The 13,332-nt window shown below is 41.5% G+C and overlaps 1 protein-coding gene and 1 pseudogene across 2 annotated transcripts in view; one reads left to right on the forward strand and one right to left on the reverse strand.

Annotated features, from left to right (window-relative positions):
- Srp68 (signal recognition particle 68) overlaps nt 1-13,332 on the forward strand; it is a 47,091-nt gene that overhangs the window by 6,769 nt on the left and 26,990 nt on the right. For both annotated transcript variants that reach the window (XM_004860733.4, XM_004860731.4), the window contains exons 3-4: nt 8,048-8,161; nt 11,396-11,591. In XM_004860733.4, the coding sequence (XP_004860790.2) occupies nt 8,048-8,161; nt 11,396-11,591 (310 nt within the window). The remainder of the gene's footprint in view (nt 1-8,047; nt 8,162-11,395; nt 11,592-13,332) is intronic.
- Nucleotides 8,571-9,091, reverse strand: LOC106010738 (small ribosomal subunit protein eS24 pseudogene; annotated as a pseudogene).

Below are 13,332 nucleotides of genomic sequence, written 5' to 3' on the forward strand. Positions count from 1 at the left end.
ATTACCATTCCAAAAGATACAAATGGGGATAGAAAGGAATGGGACCAAAGCAAATTCAAAATCCAGCAGGGGAAACATTAAATCCTGCAGTTCCACGCCCAGCATCTGAGGCAGTCTGTGGCAAGATAGGAACTCCAGAGGGCTTGGGTGACTCCACCCCTGCAGCACTGTGTGTTTGCAGTTCTCATGGCTTCTCTCTTGGTCCGACTTTGCTCACTCCTTGCAGCTTTCCTCAGATGAGCCACATTCCTGGCTTCTCCAACCTTCTGGGGTCTCCACGGCACCTCCTGCTTCATACAGCTTCACACACTACCCTCTCCAGGCACACTGCCTAGCTTCCCAGGCCTTCTTCTGAATCTGAGTGGAAGCCTTTCTGACCCCACTCTTGGTACCAAAGTCTGTATCAGTCAGTGCTTGCTAGAGAAAGAGATTTAATGCAAAACATACAAATATGTAAGAATTTATAAGATGGCTTACATTGGCCTTCCAAACAGTCAGGTATGCAAGAGTGCAGAAGGTCTGTCTGTGCACGGGAGATCTGAACAATCCAGTCCTAGCCCTGGAGCTCACTGTAGTGTTCTGTACTAGTCCATATCAGGAGGCTGAAGGGTCTGCCGTGCAGGAGACAACATCCAAAGGGAAGGTGAAAACTGGAGCTCCTCCAAAGAAACAGAAGCAAATGTGCCTTCTTTGTTTCCCCTTTTATACCATTCTTGCAACAGTCCTCACTAGGGTGGGTCTCCCACACCCAGAACTATACTGAGCCAATTTAGTTGGGCATTTCTTGCTCAAGTTGATACAGTCAGTTAACTATCACACTAGCACTTCTAGTGATTTTTTTTGGGGGGGGGTACCGGGGATCGAACTCAGGACCTTGCGCTTGTGAGGAATACTTTTAAAAAACAACCAAACATGGAGCACAAACCTGTAATCTTAGCACTTGGGAGGCTGAAGCAAGAGGATCACGAGTTCAAGGACCTTGTCTCAAAAAAACCCCAAAAATAGAAAAGTAAAATCATAACCCAATTACTATTATCCTACTTCAAATAATTCCTGGGTGTCTTCTTATAAAGTGATGTAAATGATGTAAAAATAGTCTGGGCAGTTTTCCCTGATTTCTTTAAAATGTCTTTTAAATAGTTGCAGGTACACTACAAATAATAAGTCTTTTCTGAATCATTGAAAGTAAATTACCTATCTGATGTCCATTATCCCTGAATAGTGCATATGTTTGATGGGTAGACCTTTTCCCAAAAACCTGCAAGTAGCAATCAAAAGCGGAACTAATGATAAATTACTGTCTTCTAACCCTCACACCCCATTCAAGATTCCCCAGTTATCTTAATAATTTCCTTTTGGCAAAAAGATCCAATTCAAAATTGTGTGTTGTGTGTAATTATCATGTCTCTTTAATCATAGCTCTAGCGCTATTCTTTTGTTGATTTTCAAGATCTTGAGACTTTGGAAGATGAGAGGCCAGTTATTTTGTAGGTGTCACTCATTTGGGGTTTATTTGCTGTCTGCTCCTGATGAGACTTACATTATGTGCATGGCAAGGGTGTCACAAAGGTGATGCTGAGTTCCTCTCATTGTGCCCATCTGACCACCACACACAACTTCCACTTGTCCAGTTTCTAGTGTTGACTTTGATTACTAGATCAAGGTGGTGTTGGCCAGCCTTCCTCCTTAGAAAATTACCCCTTTTCTCTTTTTAATTACTGAATATTTTGAAACTATGTATCTCATTTTTCATCAAGTTTGGAATGTATTCATTCTTTGAATGTATCTGTATGTGCTCAGAGTATTCTATTTTTTATGATTTATGATCTGATCTTAATATTTTGATGCTTAAATTGACCCAATGGAATTGGCCAGTGGAAGCCCCTTTAAGTTGGCTGCTGTGACCTTTAACCCCCATCTTTCCTTTTTTATTTTTTCTTTTGCCGTGCTGGAGATGGAGCCCAGGGGCTTGTGCATTCTAGGCAAGTGCTCTCCACCAGTGAGCCAGCCATGTCCCTAGCCCATCATCTTTCTTAAAGTCAGGTTTATTGAAGTACTTATATACAGTGAAATGCATCCCTTTTCAGTATATAGTTTTGAGTTTTGACAAATGTGGGGTTGTGTAGTCACCATAATGTTGAGTTATAGAACATTTTCATCATTTCAAAAAGTTTCCTGGCTGGGGATGGTAGTGGACACCTGTAATCCCACCATTCAGGAGGCTAAGGCAGGAGGATCACCACAAGTTGGAGGCCAGCCTGGGCTGCATACTGAGTTCAAAGCCAGCCTGAACTACATAGTGAGACACTGTCACAAACCTGTCTCAAAAAAAAAAGAAAAAGAAATTTCCCTGTAATTTCCTCTTTTCCTGGCAATCACTGAGCTGATTTCTCTCTCTCTAGTTTTACTTTTTCCCAAATGTTATACTAGTGGAATCATGCTCTATGTAGCCTTTTATATTCAGTTTCTTTTGCTTAACATAATGTTTTGGAGATATTGGGTATTTAACCCAGGGCCTCATACATGCATGGCGAGCACTCGAACACTGAGCTACACTCTCAGACCTTTTTGTTTTTTATTTTAATATAGGATCTCACTAGGTTGCCCAGGCTAGACTTGAATTTGTGAGCCTCCTTCAGCTCCCAGGTAGCAGGGATTACAGGCGAGTCTCACCCTGCCTGGCTGACAGTGCTTTCGTAGATTCATCCATGTTACATGTATCAGCAGGCTTTTCTTGCTCAATAGGACTCCCCTTAAGAGTAAGCTACAGTCTGCTTCTTTATTTCCGTTTTGAGTGATATTGGTTGATTCCCATTTTTGGTTCTTTTTTTCTAGTTATTTTATAAATTTATACTGAATAGTGTATTTTATTGGATTTTTTGTATTTTTGTTTTATTTTATTTGAGGCAGGGGGGTTTATGACAGTGTCTCACTACATAGTTCAGGCTGGCCTTGAACTTTCAGCAATCCTCCTGCCTCAGATTCCTGAGTGCTGGGATTCTAGGCATGCATCACCATGCCTGACTGGATTTTTTTTGTTGTGGTGAAATAGACATTAAAATTAACCTCTTTTTATTATTTTTTTCTTTTTAATGGTATTAGAGATTGAGCCCATGGCCTTGTATGTACTAGGCAAGTGCTGTGCCACTGAGCTGTATCCCCAGCCCTTTAAAAAATTTTATTTTGAGAACCTGGTGTGCTGGTACATACCTGTAATCTCAGCACTCAAGAGGCTGAGGCAGGAGGACTGCCATAAGTTCAAGTCTCTCACATAGAGCCTGTTCACTGAGTTGCCCAGGCTTGAGTTGAAGTTGTGATCCTCCTGCTTCAGCCTACCGATTAGCTAGGATTACAGGTGTGTGCCATTATGATAGCCAGAATTAACCCTTTTAAAGTGTATAATTCAGTGGCATTAAAAATATTCACATTGTGTATCTCCAGAAGTTTTTTATCATGCCGGATTGAAACTCCCTGTAATTCTTCTTTGTCTTCCTGTGTTCAACCCCTAGTAACCCCTATTCTATTTTCTGTGTTTATGAATTTATCTATTCCAAATACTGGATTTAAGCAGAATCGTACAAGATTTACTCTTTTGTGTCTGACTTGTTTCACTTAGTATAATGTGTTCACAGTTCAGGTTGTAGCAGGTATCAGTACTTTTCAAGGTCGGATAGTATTGTATTGTGTGTGTGTACTGTGTTTTGTTTATGGATTCATCTCTCTGTGGACATTTGGGTTGCTTCCACCTTTTAACCCTTGTAAATACTTTTGCTTTGAACATTGCTGTACACTTATCTATTTAAGTTTCTGCTTTTGATTCTTTGGGTATATTCCTCTTTGGGAAGTAGAACTGAGAGATCCATGGCAGTTCTGTGTTTAATATTTTGGGGGAGTACTGTACTGTTTTCCACAACTGCTACACAGTTCCAATTTCTCATACGAAAGGGTTATTTCTCCTCTTCCCTGCCAACACTTGTAATAATCAGTCCAAATAGATGTGATCCATATATATTTTAGAATAATCTTGTGTATACCTACCAAAAAATTTCTAGAACTTTGATAGGAATTACATTAAATCATATATCAGTTTTGGGGTTTTTTGGGGGGCGTTTTTTGGTACTGGGAATCTAACTCAGAACCCTGTGGTTGCCAGGCAGGCACAGTGCCACTGAGCTAAATCCCTGGCCCTCAGTTTGGGAATAATTAACATCTTTACTGGGTTGAGTCTTCCAGTCTGTGAACACTCATGCTTTTCCATTAGTTAGATTTTTGATGGTTTTCATCAGCATTTTGTGGTTTTCACCATAAAGTCATACGTGTGTTATGTTAGATTTTTTTCTCTTTTCAATGGTAAGTGGTGTCATGTTTTAAATTTTGGCAGCATTGTTAACATCATAGGAAGAGTTTGAGGGAAGTAATGGGGAGGGAAGTCTGATCGGAATAGGTTGAGGAGAGAATGGGAGGTGATGAAACAGTGACAGTTGACCTCGAATTAAGGAAGTTTTCTTGTGAAGGAAACAGAACAGCAGAGGTAGCTGGGTGGAAGTGTGAGGTTAAAAGAGTTTTCTGAGTTTGTGTGTGGTGCATCTGTTGTGTTCAAACAAAATGGGTCCATACTATCCAAGCTCCCGGGTAACTTGTTTTTTGCATAACAATGTGACGATGCCTACCAGTTACACTTGACATTCCCGAATTTGTTGACCCACTCCCATATTGGAGGATAGAGGTGGGGTCTTCTTTTAGTCCTACTCAGCTTTTTTCTTGCTTAGGTTAACAACTACAGTGCTTAAGTCAAAGGATTTAGGGATAAAAGTTTTATAGGAGTGAGCTATTTGCTGAATTTGGAGGGAGCAGTTCTGTTCCAGGTTTTTCTTTACACAACAGATTCTTCATGGAAAATGTTACTCTCCAGGCTGACAGTTGCTAGTAAACATATGCTTACTTATTGCTGTCCTTATGGTGGGTGATGTAAGTAGTCCTGAACTTGTCTGGCATAGCAACTGCTGCGAGTCAACAGTTGTGTACTTGAACCTCGATGACAGCTTCACTCTGAGATGCTGGAAAGATAGGATTTAGTGCTCCCCCCCGCAACCCGCCCCGGGCAGCTAAAGTTGAAATGCACCTCTAGCATTCTATCTAGTGGAAATCTCTTTAGACAAAGATTATTAGTTATATATTCTCAAGATGGAAGGACTGTTTCCTTTTTTGAACTTCCTATAAAATGCTATAGTTTATAAATTGTTGCAGCAACAAAGAAACTAAAAAGAATTTACTTATCTCAAAGCCCCAGAGATAACCAGGCATCACTAGTAGTCAACATATTTCCCTTTTTCAAAATTTTTTTCTTTTTTAATTTTTATTTTGCCACAAGGTCTCAGTAAGTTGCTAAGTTGCCCCAGCTGGGCTTGAACTTGAGGTTCTCCTACCTCAGTGACTCAAGAATACTGGATTTGGGCCGGGGATTTAGCTCAGTGGTTTCACCGCCTGCTGCGCAAGCGTAAGGACCCAAGTTCAATCCCCAGTACCAAAAAAAAAAAAAAAAAAAAGAATACTGGATTTGAGGCAGTGCCATCACGCCCAGCTAACATATTTCTTTTTAGACTTTTTTGAGTTTTGTTTGTTTGTGTGTGTGTGTGTGTGTGTGTGTGTATTGGAATAGAACTTTTTTTTGAAAATGGTTTTTGTTTGATTTTATTTATCATAAGTAAAGTTTGTCCATCTTGTCCTCAAAAGCCATTTGTATTTCTTTACATGTATTTAAAAAAAATTTTTTTCCAGTATGGGAATCGAACTCAGGACCTTGCCTTGCCAAGCAGGCACAGTGCCACTGAGCTAAATACCAGGCCCCACATGTATTTATTTTTTTAATTTAATGTTTAGAATTTATTTTTCCAGGGCTGGAGCTAGAACCCGGGGCCTCATTCATGTAAAGCCAGTGCTGTACCACTGAGCCATATTCCCATCCTTTACATTTAATTTGCAAATGAAGATTCAGTGAAGTTTAAAGAATAAAACAGTAGAGTATGGTGCTGCACGCCCATAATCCCAGCACTGAGGAGGGTGAGGCAGGAGAATCACTTCAAGTTTGAGGCCAGCCTGGGGTACAGAGTACATTCAAGGCCGGCCTGAACTATATAGTGAGACCCTGTCTTAAAAAACAACAAGGGGCCGGGGATTTAGCTCAGTGGTTCTGCCACCTTCCTCGCAAGTGGAAGGTCCCAAGTTCGATCCCTGGTACCAAAAAAAAAGAAGTACTAGATGTATTCACCTATTCCCCCAATTTACTTTGGTACCCACTTTTACAGGCTTAGAATTTTTTTTTTTTTTTTTTTGGTACTGGAGATTGAACTCGGGTCCTTGTGCTTGCAAGGCAGGCTGTGGAATCATTGAGCTAAATCCCTGGCCCTCAGGCTTAGAATTTTTGTTCCTGTGAATCTTTGTTTAGATCTCATTGTCTATGTTTCTGATTATTTCTTTAGTATAGAGTAGGTAGGCTCAAATTGTTGGCTCAGAGTATAAAGACTTTTAGGGATTTTGATAAATGCATCTATATTGCCAAAATTTTTTTACCAGTATGCCTACCTGCTTTCCTTTTCCTTCCTTCCTTCCTTCCTTCCTTCTTTTCAGTACTGGGGATTGAACCCAGGGTCCTCTCACTGACCTATATCCCCAACCCTTCTATATTTTTTATTTTGAGACAGGGTCTCACCAAGTTGCTAAGTTGCCCAGGCTGGTCTCGAACTTGCCATCCTTCCTCAGCCTCCCAGAGTGCTAGGATTCACCTCTGCCTTTTTACTAGTTTGTATTCTACCCATAGTGTATGACAATTCGATTTGATTTTTATGTAAAAGGGTAAATAATAATTAAAAGTAATGCTAAGAATTGAGGAGAATATCTAGATTCAACCCAGATCATTGTCTCTCTTGCTCCTTTTTTTTTTTTTTTTTTTTAAAAGGTACCGGGATCAAACTCAGGACCTTGCGCTTGCGAGACAGGTGCAGTGCCACTGAGCTAAATCCCCGGCCCTCTTGCTCATTTTTTTTTGACAGTCTTGGTGATTGAACCCACGGTCTCATGCATGCTAGGCAGGCACTCTGTCATTGAGCTATACCCCTATTCCTTTTTCTTTTTTTTAATAAGCTATTTAATAAGATTGTGACCCTGATGTAATATTTAACTATCATTTTGTATTGCAAATTATATGGTCTATTATTTTGATTTAAAGGTTGGTAAAATTTAGTATTTTACCCTAATAATTGAAAATCTGTGTGCTAAAAAAAAGAAAAAAATCTGTGCTAGTCACATTGTCAAGGCATTGCAGGAAACATAAAAATAAAACTCTCCCTATGCTAAAAGGATATATATTAGTGAGAAAGCTGGGTGAGAACGTAATTATGCTATAATACAAGAATAAAAAGCTACATGAACGCAGAGAAGGAAGACTTGGCACAGATTGACCTTTATAGTGTTTCCCAGTGATCTCCTAATTTGCCTTCTCACTTTTCTTCACACGTGCTTGCACTTCCCTCCTCTATGTCTTCACTCTCATCTTCCTGTCATGTATCTTTCTCTCCTTTTCATCTGTCAGGATTCCATCCTATTCTGGTTTTTTGGAGGGAGAGAGGGGTTGGGGTTGAGAATTGAACTCAAGTCCTCGCTTATGCTAGCCATGTGCTTTTCCACTGAGCCACAGCCCCATTGCCAGCATCCTCTTCTTTCTTTCGAGGCTAATCAGCAGTCCACTCTAGCCCAATGTGTTACCAAGAACAGAACAATTACTCCATTCAATTTGACATTTGCCTTGTTTCTTGACTACATGTTCCTCCCCAACTAATGTGTGGACTCCCTGAGAACGGGCGTTGCAGCCTCTATTTATGTTTTCTCTGACACCAATCACGTTCCCCTGCATGGTTTAGTTGTTCAGTAAATGTTTGCTGTCTGATGTGTGATACCTGTAGTCACCATAAGTAGAATACCCCAAACCACTGACCTTTGCCTTTTTGAAGAAAAGCTCAGCTGCTTGAGGTTTGTTTGTGTTTTCTTACAGGGGTTACTGTTCCCGCAGACAGAGACGTCTTCGGAAAACACTCAACTTCAAGATGGGGAATAGACACAAATTCACAGGGAAAAAAGTAACTGAAGATCTTCTGACTGATAATAGGTATAGACCCCTCAGCGCAAGCCTCTAAATACTTCTTGCTAATACATTTATTGAACAGTTATAACTGTGCCAGACATTATGCCAGACTCTTTTAAAATTATTTCATATGACTGTCTTGGTAGCTCTGCCTGGTGGGCAGGTTTTACTGTACCTGTATTCTAAGGCAAAGAAACCAGGGCTCAGAGAGATTCAGTAGCTTGTTCAAGAACTGTGTTGAGATGGTAAATGCTAAAGTCAGTGACTAGAATCTAATCAAACATGTACAGGCAAGGGTTGTAGCTCAGAGGCAGAGCACTTGCCGAGCATGCACATGACTCTGGGTTCGATCCCTAACAAAAAAAAGAATCAGTTATTACATAAGTTTTCTAGAATGCAAATTTCACTGTTTAAGTACTTAAATCAGTGTATCTTTTTTTTTTTTTTTTGAAGTTTTTATAGTTTATTAATCTTCTTGTGAAAAACCGCAGTCACTGCAGACAGGCACTGCAAAATCTTTACTCCTTTGGCTGTTCTCTGATCTCCAGCTCACTTTTTGCCAGCACCAACATTGGCCTTTGCAGTGCCCCTGACTTTCTTCATTCTGTTCTTGCGTGCCTTCTGCTGCTTTCTTGATGTCTTTTTCTTCTCATACAGGCCGTGTCTTGCAAGTCTATGTTTGGGTTCATTTTTCTTTGCATAATCCAAAGAATCATAAATCATGCCGAAGCCAGTTGTCTTGCCACCCCCAAATGGGTTCTGATTCCAAATACAAAAATGACATACCAGTGTAGTCTTGTATATTTTGGCGAGTTTTTCCCAAATTTCTTTCTTGGGTACTGTTGCTTTCCCAGGATGAAGGACATCAATGACCATTTGTTTGCTTTGAAGTAGTTGGTTGGTCATGAACTTCCGGGTCCGGATAGTTACCATGTCATTCATGATGGCAACAGATCCTCAGGCAGCCAGGGAGAAAAAGAGAAATGCTCTCTTCCGGCCAATCATATCAACGCGCACAGAAGGACCCCAAATCAGTGTATCTTAATGAAATTCTAGCTGTGTATTTCCTGTGTGAAGCAGTATGTATTGAATGTCTCCAGGTTGATTCTTCAAAATTCAATTTAGGCCAGATTGTCTTCTTGCTACCTATTTGTATAAATGAAGTTATTGGAATCCAGCCATGCCTTCATTTAGATATTGTTTACATCTACTTTTGTGTTATAGTCGCAGAGTAGTTGTGACAGAGATTGTGGCCTGCAAAACCTAAAATGTGTACTATTGGTCCCTTTACCAAAAGGCATTTGTAGCGAGGGCTAAGGTAGACACCATGTTGCATACAGAAGGGGGAAGGAGGCGTAGTCCTTGATCCTCATTGACTCCGGTCTAGCTGAGAGATGTTGGTCAAATGCAAAATCAAGGAACAGCGGAAATGCCTGTTGTGCCATTTCTTGTTAAGTACTCTGAAATTTTAGAAGGAAGAGGTTAGCTTGGGGATGCTTGGGGTACTTGGTGAGGAGGTGAGTAACCCAGCATGGAGGAGGCTTGAGCCAGAGGATCTGTGAGGGAAAGAGCATCGTGTATCAGGGAGGCACTGCACTGGGTCTGAGTGTGGCCTGGGCACTGTGGTGCTTGGGATGCCTGTCAGCGGTTGCTCAGCTGTTGAAGAGGCTGGGAGCCCGGTGTAGTGGCACAGTCAGGCAACCAGAGTGTGGAGACTGATGGGAGGGAGCAGGATGAAATGATTAGATCTAATGAGGTTTACTTAGGAAGAGTCAAATTGAGTAAAGAAATCTGTACTTGCCAGGGATTTAGCTCAGTGGTTCCAGCGCCTGCTGCCCAAGGTCCCAAGTTTGATCCCCAGTACCAAAAAAAAAATGAAATCTGTACTCTGTTGTGATAGCAAGATCATTTTTTCCTCTTAATTAATTTATTTTTGGATTTTGTTTTGTTTTTGGTACTAGGGATCGAACGTGGCGTAACCGACCTACATCCCTGACCCTGTTTTGGATTTTTTTGAGACAGAGTCTTGCTGTGTAGTTCAGGCTCATAGCGGTCCTCCTGCCTCAGCCTCCCAACTGCTGGTTTGTTTGTTTCTTTTTCTGCTACCAGGGATGGAACTCAGGACCTTGTGAGGCAGGCACAGGGCCACTGAGCTAAATCCCCGGCCCTTCAAATGCTGGGATTACAGGCGTGCATCACCACACCCAGCCCAAGACCATTTTTGTTTTGTTTTGTTTTTTGAAGCAAAGCCTTTATTGGTACACTTTACATATATATAATGATAACATTCATCATAGGGAATTTGTACCTGTACATGATATATTTTACTTCTTTTTTCCCATTCCCCCCACCTTGTATCCCTCTTCCCCTCATTAACAAAAGCTTTGTTTAGATTTTTTTCCTTCTATTCTTTTTTTTCCTCATCCCTTCTTTTCTTCCCTCTCCCTCCTTCCTGTTCCCCTTCTCATTTGAATGGTTTCTTCCCATTTCCCGATACCTATTATACATTTTGATCCTTATTTCCACTTTAGGTTTCTCACACCAGAGAAACATTGCTGTATTTGAACATGTGTGTTGGATTTATCTCACTTAAGACCATTTATTTTGGATTGACAGAAGTTAAATAGAAATTTATTAAAGATGATTTATCAAGGCAGTAATTAAAAGATTCAGTGGGATAGTGATAAGGAAATCAGCTGATTGAGCACTTGAGAAGTGTCTGTCTGGTTTGAGCGCATGGTACGTGTATTACTCCATGGCAGAGTGAGTATAGGAAGGTGAGTACTTTGCCCGAAGTCACACGGCTAGTAAAGGAATCCACTGGGATTCCAACCCAGCCTCTGAAGCCCTCACTCATCACTACCTCAGGATCCTGCCTCTTAAGGGCGTGGTTTTTGACTAGGGCGGGATGAAGGAGGTATAGATGCAAAGATGGAGCCAGATCATGTATCTAGACCAGCTCTGATGAAATTTAGTCGGAAGAGGTTAAGGTTGTGGATTTGTTGGGTTCCAGGTAGCAGAGGCTTTTTGGTGAGATGTGCCTGTTAGGTGACTCAGAACCTAAGGAGGAGCCTGAGTGGAGGTCAGAGATGCCAATTCAGGGGTTGTGGCTGAGGACATGAGAGGAACCCTAAGGGAGGGACAGGAGCTACAGCTAGAGAAAAACATGTCTCCTTCAGAGCTCACACTTGGAGAACAGGTGTGTGTGTGCTGCGCCTGGCCTTTTTTGTTCAGCTCTCCTACCTCTCTCTGGTCTAGATATTTGCTTCTGGTTCTGATGGATGCTGAAAGAGCCTGGAGCTATGCCATGCAACTCAAAGAGGAAGCCCGCACTGAACCCCGAAAACGGTTTCACATGCTCTCTCGCCTTCGAAAAGCAGTGAAGCATGCAGAGGAATTGGAACACTTGTGTGAGAGCAATCGTGTGGATGCCAAGACCAAGTTAGAGGCTCAGGTTAATGTCTTAACATTCAGTTGTGGGCTGGGGATTTAGCTCAGTGGTTTTGTCGCCTGCTGCACAAGCACAAGGACCTGAGTTCAATCCCCAGTACCAAAAAAAAAAAAAAAAGTAAATGGGCTGAGGATTTAGCTCAGTGGTTCTGCCATTTGCCTTGAAAGCACAAGGACCTGAGTTCAATCCCCAGTACCAAAAACACAACAAAAAAAAAATTCAGTTGTGCTTTACTGTTCAGATTAAAAATGTGTGTGTGTTGTGTTTTTTTTGGTACCGGGGATCAAACTCAGGACCTTGCGCTTGCAAGGCAGGCGCTGGAACCACTGAGTTAAATCCCCGGCCCAAGATTAAAAATGTGACTTAAAAAAAAATACTACTGTTAAATGGAACAGATGGGAGAGGAAAAAAACCTTTCAAATCTTGCTTTTAAAAGGTTGTGTTGGGCCGGGGATTTAGCTCAGTGGTTACGCCGCCTGGCTTGAAAGCGCAAGGGCCTGAGTTTGATCCCCGGTACCAAAAAAAACAAGATTGTGTTAAGGGCCAGGAATTTAGCTCAATGGTTCTGCAGCCTGCTTTGCAAGTGCAAGGTCCCGAGTTCGATCCCCAGTACCCCCCCCCAAAGAAAAGGTACAAAAGGTTGTGTTAAGCCGGGCATGGTGATACATGCCTGTAATCTCAGCACTTGGGAGGCAGGAGGATTGCCTCGAGATCGAGGCCAGCCTGGGCTGCATAGCAAGACCCTGTCTCAAAAAAACAAAACAAACAAAAAGGTGATGTTGGAGCTGGGTGTGTAGCTCAGTGTTAGAGTGAGTACTTAGCATGTATGAGGCCCTGGGTTCAATCCCCAGCACCAAAACATAAAAGATGAAATTAGCATATCTTGTTTTTGTTTTCAGGCTCTTAGGTTTTTATGACTGCCAGAAAAATCATATCTTTTGGTGAGTAGCTGGAAATCTTTTCTTTTGTTTGCAGTATTGGCTGGAGAACCCAGGCCCATTACTCTTAAGTTACATCCTCAGCCTTTTCCTTTTCTATTTTAAGACAAGGTCTCACTAACTTGTCTAGGTGGGACTTAAACTTTCCAACCTCCTATCTCAGCCTCCAGCATGCAAGGATTACAGGCATGTTCCATCACACCCAACTAAGAATTTTTTGGAAATGAAAAATTTTTACAGGATGATAGCTAGGCAGTAGAGACAGTTAGCTCAGTGTAAAGCTCTAGGGTCAATCCCTAGTACCTGAAAACCCAAAAGAAATGGGGATAGATACAAGGTTATAGTCAACTTTTTTTTCCAATACTGGGGACTGAACCCAGGACCTTGTATATACTAAGCAAGTCCTCTACCACTGAACTTCATACACAACCCTTCAAAACTTTTTAAATTTTGAGGGGGTGTCTCACTAATCTTTTGATCTTCCTGCCTTAGCCTCCTGAGGACCTGGGAATGCAGGCATGGGCCACTATACCCCATTATTTTCAACTTTTTTTGTTGTTTAATTTTGTGGTACTGGGGATTGACTCCTAGCCCTTGGCACTAGGCTGTATCTTCAGCCCTTTTTTATTTTATTTTATTTATTTATTTATTTTTGGTACCAGGGATTGAATTTGGGTCCTTGCGCTTGCACAGCAGGCAGCAAAACCACCGAGCTAAATCCCCGGCCCCCCTTTTTTATTTTTTATTTTGATTCAGGGTCTAGCTTACAGGCCTAATTTGAACTTGAGATCCTTCTGCCTCAGCCT

The sequence above is a fragment of the Heterocephalus glaber genome, unplaced genomic scaffold (genome assembly GCF_053883595.1).
Source record: "Heterocephalus glaber isolate CG9 unplaced genomic scaffold, H.glaber_assembly_v1.0 deba00000937, whole genome shotgun sequence".
Taxonomy (NCBI): domain Eukaryota; kingdom Metazoa; phylum Chordata; class Mammalia; order Rodentia; family Bathyergidae; genus Heterocephalus; species Heterocephalus glaber.